The 15,493-nt window shown below is 41.7% G+C and overlaps 1 protein-coding gene across 2 annotated transcripts in view; it reads left to right on the forward strand.

The window, feature by feature from the left end:
• The first annotated feature begins 1,025 nt into the window (after positions 1–1,025).
• SLC25A13 (solute carrier family 25 member 13) overlaps positions 1,026–15,493 on the forward strand; it is a 100,094-nt gene continuing 85,626 nt past the window's right edge. Inside the window, exon 1 of one of the 2 annotated variants that reach the window (XM_080611097.1) lies at positions 1,026–1,048. In XM_080611097.1, the coding sequence (XP_080467223.1) occupies positions 1,037–1,048 (12 nt within the window). In that variant the 5' untranslated portion in view covers positions 1,026–1,036. Of the gene's footprint in view, positions 1,049–2,129; positions 3,299–15,493 lie in introns of those variants that run through there. The other variant, XM_080611098.1, reaches the window with a different exon arrangement.

Here is a 15,493-nt window from a genome sequence, read left to right on the forward strand (position 1 = left end):
TCAACACCCCATTATAAACACAAAACCTCACCCCTGAGCTACTCTTATAAGCACCCTTTAGTTACATGCACAAGACAAGTCTGTACTACCAACCTCAGGTCAGCCTAAAATCCCCTAAAGAGCCAGAACCTCTGAAGCCAGTCACAGCAGGCATCGGCAGGGCCCTGGTCACAGCCTGCGTGCCAAGTGGTATGCTGCCAAACACGCCCAGACAGGCTGTCTGTAGACAAGTCTGCAGACTGTCTGTGAGGCTGTGTGCCATACTTGTGGTCACCCTGGGTACAGCTGTGGACTCTAGTGGTGCCGCTTGCGTGTCACGTTCGCACTGGGTTAGGAACTAAACCAGCATTGAAAGCATGGCTCGTTCTTGGGACATCCTAGAACGAAGTCTTAGGATATAGCAATTGGATGAAAGATCCCTCAAACAGCAGTCTGACTTGCACGGAGGTACACAGCTCTGGGCAGGGTTTGCTGAGGGGTGCAACACCAGCATCACCTCTGTGAAGGTGTTTCCCATCCTTCCACAGCTTGCCCAGGTGTCCAGAGGTATTTCCTCGCGTTAATAATACAAGTCACTAATAGGTAACACGGTCACTTGGGACTTTCCAGGAGCCGGAGAGGCTGCAGGGTCCCTCAGGGCTCCGCGTGCCCTTGGGGTGACCCAGAGGTTGCCAGGCCAGCAGCCATAAGCTGAGGGGAAAACATGAGGCAAATCGGGTGTCCCTCACCGGGGAGAGGTAATGCCCGCCCTGAAACGCCTGCAGCCCGCTGCTGCCTGAGGCCGCACCTCCCGGCGCCTCGCCTCGCTGACCGCAGACCCGGTTCCCGCCGCGGGGCCAGGCCGTGCTGTACCGGGCCATCACTCGGATCGCAGCCGAGCCGGGCGCGGTGCCGCCAATGGGCCGTGCCTGGGAGAGCGGTGACGGCCGGCGCTGGCGGGCTGGTGCGCAGGCGGGGAAGCTGCCTGCCGCGGTCGGAAGGGAGGGGAGGGGAGGAAAGGAAGGGACGGGAAGGGGGTGGCCGCGCCGGGCACAGCATGGCTGCCAAGGTAAGTCACCGCCGGCGGCGGGCGGGGAGGCGGCGCGGGCGGCGGGCTCCCAGCGTGCGCCAGCGCGGCCGTCGGCGGCGGGGTAAGGGCCGCGGCGGGAGGCAGGCAGGCAGGCGAGCGGCCGCCGCGTTTGACCTCGGGCCTGTCCTTGGCGAAACCCGGCGGGTGGCGCCTGCTCCTCCTCGCGGCGCCGGGGCCCTGGGGGAGGAGGCAGAAGGCGGGTGGGCTGCAGGGCCGAGGGGCGCCCGGGGCGGGCCGGGCCGGACCGGGCTGAGTCGGGTGCCGAACAGCGGGGAGATCCCCACCTGCCAGCCGCGGAGAGCGGGCCTGCACTCCCCTCGCCATGCACCGTCCTTGAGTGCTGCCTGCGGGGTGCAAGGTAGCTGGTCCCGCCGGGCCGGGCGGCCCTCACCGGGCCGGCCCTCACGCTGCCTCGCCGGCAGCTCCTCCGAGCGCTGTTAGGCCCAGCGGTGCTTCGGTGGGCGCCCTTGTAGACACACACACACAGTATAGACATGCATAAACATATACGTCCATATGTGTTGTGTGCACATCTGTTTTTTTGAGGAGAGGATGCAGTGGGTCCTTAGGACAGCGGCTGGCAGGTCAGGACCTCATGGGGCTCGCCATAGGTAGTGGTGTTGGCGCCCTTGCAGGCCTCAGCATGATAGTCTGCTTTTGCTTTTTCTCCCATTTCCCCCATATATCTGTTTTTACCTTCTATTTTAATATTCAGTTACAATTTCCAGACAGTATTGCTGCTTAATGCTCTCCTGTCTGATACGTGTTAGGGTTTTCTGCTCTCAGAAGGATAAATTAATTGAAATACTTTAATCAGTTGTTTAATAACACACTTCCACCTCAGAAAAAAAATAATTAGCCTTTAGTTGGATCAAGGCCATACGAGAAGTAGGTATTCCACTTCTAATGGCAGATAAAATTTTGTGTGGTTTTGGTGTTTCAAAACTTACTACTAGGCTTTCATTTCTTGAATACTGAGACTTAAATTGAGCCATATCCTGGTCTTGTTGGAGTCAGTGATGAGACTTGCATCAAGAAAACATCATAAAACTTCCCCGAACAAAGCAAAGCCTCACGTGTGCTTGGTGTGAGCAGTCATGCGTTCTGTTATCTCCGTGAGTCCATGACAGAGCTGCTGTCAGCACCTACCTCACTAAGAATTTGGGTAATCTGGAGAGCATGCTGTTTTAATGGATTGGGCACTATGTGATTCCTCTTTGCTAGGGTATATGAAACAGTCATACCCAAATATTATGTTTATTATTTATAAATCTTAATTGCCCTGTCTAGCTTTTTTAATTTTTTTTTCTTTTGGATTGCCCACTGGTTCATGCGCACAGCACATCAGTTTCATCTTACCAAACTATCGTTGTTAAAAGACTTAAAAGTCTTCCATTCACTGAATTTATGAACCTGTTACTCATCTTTTCCTCTCCAAGCAGCACTTCTTAATCTGCAATGCATTTGAATCCGCACTAGTCACATATGCTTTAAAAATGTTGTACATGTGGTTAGCGTTTGTCTAATCAGGTAGATATGTGTGCACTATGCTACATGGTTGCATGGTGTCCTTCTTTTGGCTTGGCTTATAACACAGCTCAAATCACCAGAATCTATACAAGCATATGTTGGAAAGGCTCACAGTTAAGGAGGAACTGAATTGAATATCGTAGGTTTCTGATTACATCAGGCTTGGCAGAGAAATACCTGATAAAAAGAGTAATGGCTTGTCACTAGTGTCATGAGCATCCTTGGTGCATTGCAAGACAGAGATATAGCACTTTGTACTGCAGTGTTTACAGCCCTCATAGCTTCAAAAGAAGGCTTCTAGTTGCAGGCTTGAACTTGTTTTGAGAGACTTATGTTAAAAAAAAAAAAAAAAAAAAAGAACTAGGAGCAGCTAGAATGGCTTAATTATTAAGTTACAGTGTGAGACTTAAAGGGTTTTTATCTTCCTGAGGTGAAAGAGTTGCTGTTAAACGCTGGTGAATTTCTATTTTTATTGAAGTTACTGGCAAAATGTAAGTAGCATTTTGTACTCTGATGATAACTGAGTCTGAGCTCAGGTTCTGCAAGCACACATATGAATAACTTTGCCATGTAAAGAGTTTCTGGGCCTGAAGTTACTCACATGTGCTTGCAGGCACGGGCCTTGATTTGTGTTCTAACTTCCCCACTGATGCATCTCAGTAATGTTTGCCTTTTTCACCTCAGCCAAACAATGGACTGGTGAGTCGAACAACTTTTCTAAAATCCTTTCAGTACCTTTTCCTTGCCAGTACCCTGCATGACTGCTTCCTTTAATTTTTTTATTATAACCTTTTAGACATATGAGTCTTTGGGGTTGAGTATAATTGTGCTTCACTTGTAAGATTTCAAATATTGACATTTTAAGCAGACTCCAGGAGTTCAGTCTGACAAAAGGAAAACCCAAATGGGATACTGTTAAGGCCACATAGTTAAGCACTCAAGTATCAAGAAATGGGCAAAACGTTTATACGTGGAATCTTCAAAGTTCCCCAACAATGCCATTTTGTTTACTTTGTTGTATGTTACTCAGTGCATTGCAATTTACACAACGTTTTAAACAGTGTATATTGCATATCAGTGTATTTTCTTCATCTTTTAAAACATTTTCTGAAAGTGTTTTGTGAAAATTGCACTGTAAATTTATTTGCACAAATGGCCAGTAAAAACGCAGCTGAGATGTTGCAGTAGATTTTTACCCTGTTGGTAACTAAATTACCATCCTAGGTACTGGCTTCTTTCTCTGAATTGCAGAGAAAACAGGCTATGTGGAAAGCCTTTATGGTAATGGATGTACAGAGCAATAATGATGTTCTAGATGGTGTGTCTTGCTCTATTTCTTCATTTTGAGTGTGATTACATTTTAACAATGTAATCACGAAGTTTTCGCTGCCCATTATGCAGATACTTTTAAAGAGAAGTTACATAGTCTAGTTATTGCCCTTGGTATTCACCTGGTGTGTATTTTACAGAAAAATTAACTGTGCCTGTTGTGTGAATGTAAGCTACCTTTGGTCCATGTACTGCTATGCAGTTCTGGGTATAGCTGTTATCTTATGCATGTGCCAAGTGTGATTTGCTACCTTTCTAAAGTCCTGCTGCTTTAAAAAATACAAACTTATATATAAAAAATATATAAACTTATATAAACTTAAAATATAAACTTATTTTCGGTGGAAATTCTAAGGTACTTCTCAAGGATACCTCTTTCCATAGCAAATTTTGCCTTTGCCGTGGTGCTACTTTTGTCTGTTCAACTTAAGATCAGAAATGGATATTTATGATTGGAGCTAGTATAGATATTATATTTAAACTTTGTATTTCATAACCATTAAGCTACATTCAGAACACTTAAAAATTGCATTAATGAAAATTCCAAACTTAAATATTTTCAATAGATAGATTAAAGTAGATAAATAATTGGAAACTGTAAAAGCAGTGGACTTAGCATGGAAGCACTTGTACTCCACTAAACTTCATCTCTGCTATGGACAGCGTATGAATAAATTTCGACACTTGTCTTGAACTGCATAGTACTCATATATGAGTTGATATTTAAATACTGTGGAATATCTCTGATTTCTAATGTAATTGTGCGTGTGTGAACTTTTATCCATTGGGCACATACTGGTTACCTCTATTAATCAGAATGTATGAGTTATTTTAAGTTTATTGTCTTATGAACAAAGCGAACACATATACTACATGTGAAAAAGCTAGCTGTAGCATGACTGTTCAAGTTGAAGGTATGAACCTTACTTGCATGTTTAATTTTAAGTGCATGTGTAAGTCTTCTGAAGAACAAATGCCCGTCAAAAATATGTCAATAAGGTAACACAAAGAAATTTGTTGCTGACTTTACTTACATGGTAATATTGAAATGTTTCTAATGCAAAGAAAATCTGTTTTGCAGGTTTTTTTATATTTAACATTTTTTTTTTTTTTAATTCTCTTTGTGCTTGTGTTTTTCTGGGGCTGTTTCCTAAGGAAGCTGTATCAGTTATATGTTCTTTCTGGTTGCTGACATATTTACGTATAAAATCCTAAACCTTAAATATCAAAAATAGTCTATCCCCATCACAGGTTCCTTGTATGTCTTGGTGTTAATATAGTCAGACATTTCCCACTAAACAACCCAGTCCTGCAAGAGGCATCACCTTGAATGAGTTGGAGTTTGATGAAATATTGATGCCACTGGCCTTGGCTCTGTGAGCCTTTTTGTGTATCAAAATGATCCAATTCCTGCACTGAATGGTGTGAATTAATGAGGTCTGGATAAGCAATGGTTGAAATACAAACACCATGGCAATTCAATTGTAGATGAATATGATTTCAAACAATGCCAGAACTGTTAGATGCTGGTGCAGCCATGCCACCTTGATTATTTTGCTGCCATTCACACCCAGTGTGTCCCTTTGTGCATCTTACAGCTCCATCATGTCTCTTCATTCATCTCCTCCTCCCATGCTCCTCTCCCCTGTGCTATCAGTAGGGTGGGGGTGCCTGAGAACAGACTGAATTCACTCTTGCCCTCGATGATGCCATTCTTCCCTTCCTTCAGCAAATTGGAAGAGAAGAATTGCATTGCATTGCATTGCATGTGGATTTGTTGGGTTCTCAGAAAGGAACAGGTTAGAGATCTTAGCATCGTGATGGGCTACTGTGTCCATGAGAGGAGTGGAGTCCCTTATGGACAGGCTCCAGCTGCTCAGTGAGATCAAAATTGTTGGGGGAAAGTGGTTGGTGAGTAAGGAGAGAACAATCTCTGTTTCCCTGAAGCATCACTGAGTTTGTGTACTGTAGAATTAATAGTGTCATGACACTTAATGGCACCACAGTAATTTTTTGTGATGTGATAACACCACGTAAGATCTATGTGGAAAGTGATGTGTAGTTGTTACACACGTCAGTCATTGATGTGTAGTTTTGGAACTGCATATAAGTGTGTAAATTCTTAAGACACCTTAAGTATCATAAGACTCTTTTTTTCCACTTTCCCCCTCAGAAAAAAAACATGTATTTATGCTGCTTATGACTTATTACTGCATCTTGACTTCTTAAGAGACTAGAATTTGCCTGTTCAAGGGACACTGGCTTTCTGTGAGCACTGATAACTGAATACCTTTTCTAAATGCAAAGTAGCATGCATGGTGACTGTAACTGAAACAGAGAAGAAAGCAAATAATTTATTCCTCTTCCCTTGTCCTCCCCACCATTGTTTGTGTGTTTGGTTTCATTCTGTTTCTTTTACTGCACAGGTCTTTTCTTATGACATTTACCCCTAGGAGGACTACTTGAGTCCTAGTCCCATGACGTGCACAGCAAATTAAGGGGCCCACTGGCAAGAATAATGCCAGGGAAAACACTCATGGAGCAACTGTTGTGGAAAAAATCCATACAGCACTCTTCTGCAGTGAACACTGAGTTATTACACTGGGGGTTTTGCCTCAACTGAGTTTAACTATTTCCTTGTGCTGCTTCCACCCCCTCCTTCCTCCTCCCTTCATTGTCAGAGCAAGGTAGGGGCAAGAGGAGGTGGTGAAAGAGATTAGTTTATGTCTTTAGTATGTTAGAGAGGTACTGATGGGATCACATGCACCTGCCAGTGGTTGTTACAGTTTTTTGAAACTTGTTCTTTTCCATTATGATGTCCCTGTAAGAGGATTTGCTGGATGACCTCACTTCATGTCTAGCTCTAGCAGAGTGTTACTGGACTCAACACTTATGTGTATATCCTTACATGCATCTCGTCTGTTGTGATGTCCACGGGAAAGCATTTAAAGTTACCTGGATCTTACCACTTTGGGAAGTGCATTCTTCCTTCTATGCAGCTTTGTGCTCCAGGAGGTTAGAGCAGCTCTTCCAAGTGTGCTTCAAATGATACATTAAGGGCGCTCTTCCTGATTCTATAATGTAGACAAGCTTACAGCCCTGAATGATAACAGTGTATCTTCTGACCAGCTTGTTTAGGCCAGTATCTATTTTATTTATCTATGTTGTCCAAGGACTATGAGAAGGAGGTATGTGGTATTGTATTTCCTGGAAGATGGCATGAATGTGCTGCTTAACTTTAGCTTAGTTTTCGCTTTTGACCTGTGGAATTGCTTCTGCTTTGGCTGTAGAATGGCTTCATCATACTGAATAGAGCCTGTATGTTTGTATGGTGCCAAACCTGAACTTGCATGAAGCCTCTGGGCACTACTGTGACTCTGATAATCATGCTGCTTTGCTTCAGCTACAGCATGATATTCGGAAACAGATGATATTTTATGGTAGTGGATAACTAGGGATAACTAGGGATAGTAAAATGTTGCATTTTTTCTGGTAAATTCTCTTTTTGGTAAGTATCTGTAACTCAGTCATTTGCAGGGAGATAAGAGGTCTTTATAAAAACACTATCTTCCATTGTTTTGGAATAAAGCAATTTCAACTGAAGCTTTGTTAAAACACTTAGAGGAACACTGTCAGTTTTCATAACATTTTAAAATAATTTCATGCTATTTACAATACCTTAAAAATGTTCAATTCCAGTTATATTCTTTACCAAAAACATTAACCTGGCCTGCACAAAATCCAGTGTGTTAAAGGATGAAATTGCCCATGAGGCGTGGGTTGTTGGAATTTTTCTTCTTCTCTAAAGAAGTCAAAAAAGAAACATCTGAGAGCGGAGGAGTGAACATGTGTACACCAAACTATGTTTGGAGAAGAGACAGAAGGAACAGAGCTTGCCCACAAGCCTGATCGAACTCCTCTGGTTGTAGAGTTGTGGGGTGCCCAACCCCAGCTGCTGGATTCATATGCTTCCAATGTCTTGCATGCCTAGGCAACCTGCAAGAACTATTTCTATACTGACCAGTAAGTTCACTTTTTGGGTCTCCTTGAAGGTCTGCCTTACTCCTTGGCTTACCCTTGGCCATGTGAAAACCAGAGCCTGGAGTTTAGGCTAATAAGGGTTTTTTGGTGTTCTCTAGATGAGCATCTCCCTGCCTAACTTTTATCCACTTGGCCTTCTAAGTAGAATTAGGAAACCTCTCTGAGGTGGCCTGGAACAGATACCACAACAGCCAGTGTGCTGACTAGGGAGCATCTAAGTCAGCCAGTGGGAAATGAAAAAGCTGGGAGTGTCCCAGGAGGATCTTCAAACAGCAAGGCTTAGTCTCTGTTTGAGGCAGGGAGCCTGTGTAGTTAGTAACACAAGGACTAGGGAGAACAGAGGAGTGGGCCAGAACTCAATTCTGTTGCTAAGAATTAGGGCACCTATCTGGGAGGGGGGAGATTTGGATTTTTTGGATTCAGTGGTGTTTATTTTACATGAATGTTACCTCTGCATGCCACAGTTTCAGAGGGTTGTGTTGCTTGATGCTTGCTACAGCTATGCCAATGCACATTAGATGTGTTGCGTGCATGGTTGCTGGGCTGAATGGGGATGCCTGATCAGTGGACCTGAGCTGTCTGTACATGCTGAGCCAGGGCTGTGGCGGTTCTGGATATGCACCTTGGTGGGACTTCTGGAATCCTGTAAATCTTGAACTGCATGTACCTTTCTGCTCAGACAAGGATTGTCTCTTGCATCATGCTGTGACTAAGGTAATGAAGCAGCCTGATGGGTCTGACCCTCGGAGGCCGAGCAAAGTGGAGTTTGCAAATACACAAACATAGTTTTTATTTATATAGAGTGCACTGAGATTGGCAGACTTGTGCCCAGACAGCCAACCCTTTTAAAAATAATTCTTAAGTCTTCTTAGTGTCATCATTACTTCATAGTTTTAGGAGGATGAGAGTTCTTTTTTGAGGTCCAAATGTAGGCTGGACCAGGCATCTGGGACTGGTTCTTTACCTGTTTTGCCTTTGTAATGATGCTGGGCTGATTGTCTCTTGGCTGAACTCTCTGTAGCTGTTCTACTGGTTAGGTTGACATGGAGAGATGCCTGTTGTTTCCTGAACCAGGAACAGGTTACTGTGATTTTTAAAAGCCAGTGGTAGACATGAAGCTGTGATTCAACATGGATAATAGTAAACATTCAGTAGCAATAGTAGGGTAATGTAATGGTGCTGGAGTGAATACTTAGGGTAGTTAACTGACTTGCAAGAAGTAGCACAGCTTTTTTTTTTTTTTTAATATACATACTTAAATTGTTTTTGCTTCCTTTAAATCATATCAGTTCCCTAATATGGAACTATTATAGTAATAATATGCTGCTTTTCTAGCAAAGCACCATAAAGTTATGTGAATGGCATGCCCTAATGTAGCACTGAGCACAGAAATGCTTTAAGCTGGAAATGCACAAAGGGTTGTCTTGTATGACAACTGTAGAACCATTTACTGCCTTGCATTTATAGATATTTGTGCATTTTCCACTGCTCAGCAGAGAAATGAGAAGAAATTTTTTTTTTTTACCAGAATTAGGTCTGCTGTTTGCTGTGGATCAGGTGGTTTGTTCACTGACAGCCCTTCATGCTTGTCTCATGGTGCTATAACCATAGAGGTGCTAGAGCTTTTTCCCTAAATGTAAGAGGCATGGTGCAAGAACGTAGCCATGGGGATGTAACTGTAAGTTTCGCCTAGGAAAAATTGTGAGGTTTTCATAGAACTAGTTGGTCAACTGATACACCCACTAGTTATTTAAATGCCAGTGGGCAACAGTCAGTTTAAATGTTCAGAAGCAGGAAAGTGAAAAATGGAACTGAAACACCAAGAAAACTATGTCACCATTTTCCTCTTAAATATTTATACTAAATTCTTCGAAAGTCTTTTGTCCCATTTTCTCTATATAGCCCAGTAACTGTACTGATGGGAGCGTTTTTGAAAGGCAGACTGTGATGTGAATTTTCCATGGAAGCAGAAATAAAAAAATCATACTGCCTTTGTAAATGATTTAGTGTTGTGTTGTTTCTGGTTTTTGGAAGATGTGTCTCTGATTGGCTTATTTATGTATTCAAATGTGAACTGACTTTGCTGTAGAGGGAATAACTGCCTCTTGTTTTAAACAAGTTTATGGTTGCATTTGCCCTGATTAGCCTGGCTCGTCCCTACATGTTTTTCTAGCAGTGCTGATCAATTACAGCTAAACACCATACACAGAACATGACTGCAGTCTTAGGCTGCAGGAGTCAGGCAGCTGGTGAAATCCTAACTCTGAGGCATTTTTCTCCCTTTAGAAATGTGGGAGAGTAAAGGGGAGTGACGTTAATGGTGAAGATGATGGAACCTTGCACATGATGCAATAATCCTTATGATTTTATTCTTAGATTGGTAGATTTTGGATTACTGATGCACATGTGAATTGTTAAACAATATGGCATTTTATGAATTGTCCATAATAAAGTGTATAAAGGTAAAAAATGAAGACCCTAGCTACAAATATGTTTCATGCATTTGTGTTAATGTTACTTTTGCCTTTATGGCTGTAACTCCCGCGTCACATCAGTCTTGCTCCCTACCAGCCAGTCCATGTTAGCATAAATAGTGTTGTTGCTTTATTTATCCCTTCAGCAGGAGGCTCAGTCTCAAAGGCTTTGGACCAGAGCTGAGGGGAAGTTAATATCCCTTTGGGAATAGGCACCTGGACCTTTTATAGGAGTCCTTAGTGTGTTGGTTTTTTTTTTTTTTTTTTAACCCAAATATCGTATTTCCAAAATTTATCCAATTTAAGATTATTGTGATAAATAGTATTACTGCAACTTGTGATTGCTTTATTCTAAAATACATTTCCATTCTTAAGTAACACATTTTCTTTACTCTCCACATCTCCCGTATGTGGGATAAAGAGAGCTTTTGTCCCCACAGCAGCCTTTCAGTTTGTGATTCAGCCTCATAGTTTGTGATTCTTCTCAAGCACCATTGCTTGAGTTTACAGAGTTTAGATGTAGACTTTTTTGGGAATTTGGGGCTTGCCGTCAGTTAGAGCTTCATTTTGTTTTAGGTAGGACATAGTTACACCACAGTGTTTGCTGTGAAAGCTGAGAATTTTGGTTCTCACCCAAGCTGTCAGTCAACTAGTGTCCAAATAGCCTCTTGTTTTCAGTAGATGTTCCAGATTTTTGTCTCGTTAGTCTTTCCACATTTTTGGCATTCTTACCATTAATATTTTGGGTAGTTGTAATTGCAGCAAATAGGACAGATAACCGCTCTTGAAACTGTTAATTCGTGCTCCACAAACTGTCCTTACGGCAGGTGAAGACTTCCCAGTCGTATTAGTGCTGTTTTAATTATTGTTACTTCTCTTTGATTAAAAATATGTGCAAAGAGTGAAAAAAGATGTTGACAATGCATCTTATAGCATACTGCTAGATTAATTAGATTTGGTGTAATGTGGGGAGAAACGCACAGATGTGTCTTTATTCAGACATATAGGATCACCTTATTTGTGAAGTGCAGTGATTCACAGGAACCAGATGAAGAATGTACTGCTTCAGCACCTCTCTTGGGTATCTGGGACAGGAATGTCTGACAGCAAAACAGACTGGTCAGGGAGGCAAATGGTTACTGATATGTTGTAAATTGAAGAAGAGTCTTTCAAAACCTGACCTTTTAAATAAGTGCATTAAATGCTTTTTGACTAGCTTATCCTGTTTTCTAAAAGCTGCCAGAATACAGAATTAAATTCACCTGCCCAGGTCTAAGTTCTGGTAAACCAGCAATGATAATCCTAGAGTTGTAGTTATCTGTTGAACTATCATTAGCTGAGATTAGCCACAAATTATATAGCTGGAACTTGATTATGTCTTCTGTTCAAAACAGAAATATTAAGAAAATAGTTTTACTTGAAGGGTATTAGCATGTAGTCTTTAATTTTTTTCCAGTCTTCACGTCTCACCGTAAATCAATCCCATGTGAAGATAATACACTCTCAAACTCTTAAACTCCAGTTAAAAAAAAAAAATCTCATGAGTATAAAAATTTCAAGGCTTTTAAAGGCTATTTTTGCAATTATGGGAACCTATCAGAAGAGTAATACATGTGCTTTTTACAGCTATGATTTTTATATCCTTGATGATTAGGGCAATTGGAGAACTGCAAAGAGCAACCTTAATTCCAGAGCTAGAATATGGAAGAAAGTGTCGTGTAACTAGATGACCATAGTTATTAGACAACCTTATAAATAGGTAGAAGCAGACTTTTTTTACCTTCCTCCTTCAGATGCCTTTATGTAATTAGTGCTCTGGAGTATTAAAACCTTGGCTGTTGAGTGAAACATCTGCTGAGCAAATTTAAAACAACGTTTCTGAGCGGTTGTGGACCTGCACAGGGAGGGAAGTGTAGGGGATCAAACTCTGAATGCTTCTGATATAGTTGAACAAAATTTTTTTGGTCTGAAAAGTTTAGGAGAAGGACGAGAATTCCATTTGTGATTTCCCCAGTAGAGTTTATTCTTTCTCTCTCTTCATTTGTGACACTGTAATCTTCCTTCGTAAGTGAAATTGACTTACTGGAATTCAGATTATTGTATTGAATGCCATTGACCGCAGATTTTTCCAGCTTCATGCACAAGTTTGTATTTATCTTTTAACATATTTCAGTTTCTGTAGGTGAATACTACCTGATCTTTATTCACTGAGGGTTTAGAAATGTTCCTTCCTAGAGCCCAGTTTCATTTCTGTCAAAGAGAGTAAGTTTAAACTTACCAGGAAATGGAAGGTTCAAAGAAGGTTCCTTGGCAGGTTGAAGTATTTTTTTTTTTTTTTTCTTTTTTTAGTGCTAGCTTTGCAAAGAGATGAGGAGAGAACAACTAGCATTCTGTCATTCTGTTCGCTGTTTTTCTTTCTGGCTTTGTGTACTGGGGAAAATGCCTGTAGATCTCAGAATATGGAGTCATAGAAGGGCACACATTTTTCTGCCTTTTTCCTGATAGCGTTTGCATACTGCCTAAAAGTGCACCTAGTCAACGGGGGAGGTGCTCTCACAAGGATGATCCCGAGCCAAATGCCAATCATCCAGCCAGTAGGAGGAAGAAATTCTAATTGTCTTCATATTTATATTGCTATTTCTTATCCCAACTTGCCTGAACTCTCTCAGGCAATAGACTTATTACTTATTTGGGGTTTTGGGGTTTAATTGGATGTTTAATTCTGGGAAGTTAGCAAATGTGCTCACTTCATCTAAGTGAAATGGTAAAATAGAATAGTTTTTAAGGAATAAATTAGAGCAAATTATTCAGTGTTGGAGTAGTTTGAGCGGCATCTGACTATATCTTTTGTCAAGGACTGATAGGTGTTAATCAAAATGCAGGTAACATCTCCAAAACATAAAAGGCCATTGGCAGGATCATGACACAGATATTCTGTGTCAGTGCACGCAGCTCTAGTTTGGAGGTCTGTGTTCTCGTGTGTGCAGACATGGTGGTTTCCTGCACTGAGAAATGAGATCTGCCTTAATGTTTCTTCCAACTTTTGCATGTTTCTGGTGTTGCTTTGCGTTTTTTTTCTGCAATTCATATATGTCAGATACCCACTACACCTTCTTAGTCGAGTCTCTGGACCAGTGTGTGGTGTTACGGTGTGGGAGAGAGACTAGGATGTTGTCCTGTATCAGGACCAGGGCAGGAGGCTCCCTACTTACAGGGAGTAAGTGAAAGATATTTTCTGCAGTAGCAGTCTAGCATTGTCATGTATGCTTTGTTAAGTGACTTTCCTGTCTCATCCATCCATCACATAGAATCACAGAATCATAGAATAGTTAGGGTTGGAAAGGACCTTAAGATCATCTAGTTCCAACCCCCCTGCAATGGGCAGGGACACCCCACACTAAACCATGCCACCCAAGGCCTCATCCAACCTGGCCTTGAACACCGCCAAGGATGGAGCATTCACAACCTCCCTGGGCAACCCATTCCAGTGCCTCACCACCCTCTCAGTAAAGAATTTCTTCCTTATATCCAATCTAAACTTCCCCTGTTTAAGTTTGAACCCGTTACCCCTTGTCCTGTCACTACAGTCCCTGATGAATAGTCCCTCCCCAGCATCCTTGTAGGCCCCCTTCAGATGACCTGATAGATAGGTCTGATTTTAGGATAGCAGAAAAGAGGTCTGAAAATTAGTATTACTGAACTAACAGCAGGCTATTCATTATTATTGTCATCTTTCTTTGCCTTGGGAGTATGAACCATTTCCAGTCTGCCCTGGATCCTTGGCTACTAAAACCTCTTGGTCACGTATTTTATTATTGTAGGTTTTTATCATGTTTGACAACTACTGTTTGATGGAACATCGCTGATTTAACAAATCTTTAGCAGAAGATGCCCTTAAGTGAGGCACTGAGTATGAAAAGCTATTATAAAAAGCTGCGGTATGTAAAAATACTGTGTCTGGTTGATTCCTGCTCTCAGCCCATTGTGCAGTCTGAATCTGACTAGAGAAATCTTCACGTGTTTAGGGGAAGAAATTTTTGAATAATTTCACATTTCCATTAAAATAGTTTTTGTCACTGACATCAAGTCAGCCTTCCTCCTTCCTGTCACTTCACCTGTCTAACGCTGCGTGCCATTGTGTGTCAGTCTAACTGGAAACTACTTTGTAAAGATCATGAATTAGTCCCATGTTGATGCTGTTTAAAGGAAGAAGAACATGGCAACAACAAACTTCCTACAAATGCTTTTACTCTGTTCAAATGCCCAAATCAGTTACTCGGTCTGCATCTTTTCTTTCAAGACTGACTGGTGTGAAGCAGTGGATTCAGGCTTTTCTGCATTGTGAACGTTGTGTTACAAAAGTTTTGGACTTCTCTCTTCTCACAGTAAAGAAAATGAGGCACTGGAACAAGTTGCCCAGAGAGGTAGTAAATGCTCCATCCCTAGCGGTGTTCAAGGTGTTCAGTGTTGGACAGAGCCTTGGGCGACATGGTGTAGTGTGATGTGTCCCTGCCCATGGCAGAGGGCTGGAACTAGATGATCTTAAGGTCCTTTCCAACCCAAACCATTCTATGATTCTATGATAGCAGCTGTAAACCTCTTGCAATTTGCTTTTGGTATTCTAGTACATGTAACTTACAGATTCAGTATCTCAGTTATGAGAATAGCCCAAACCCACTTAATTCTCAAGTGTTTAAATATTTAACCCAAACAATGTAGAATTAAAATAGCACTTATTACTTCCTTATTCTGTATGCCATTGACAAAGATAGTAAACCAGCTTTTTCCCTTTTTCTTGTGGATGGGTAGGGTAAGGCGAAAAGAAAGAGAGCACTGAACTTTTCAAAATTATGGAAGGAGCTTAGCAAAGTATGCACAAAAATACATTATTTTCCTTCAGTGTTCTTAGAAACTTTTATACAGAATATGAGTCTACAATTCTTTTATGGCTTCGAAAGCCTTGGTGTACTTTGTGTTGTGTGTGACCCACAGTTTGATTAAACAAAGGTATGTGTCATGAAAATTAGTGTGAGGTCTCCTGACTTTTCTC

This window comes from Psittacula echo (assembly GCF_963264785.1).
Source record: "Psittacula echo genome assembly, chromosome: 2".
NCBI classification, from domain to species: domain Eukaryota; kingdom Metazoa; phylum Chordata; class Aves; order Psittaciformes; family Psittacidae; genus Psittacula; species Psittacula echo.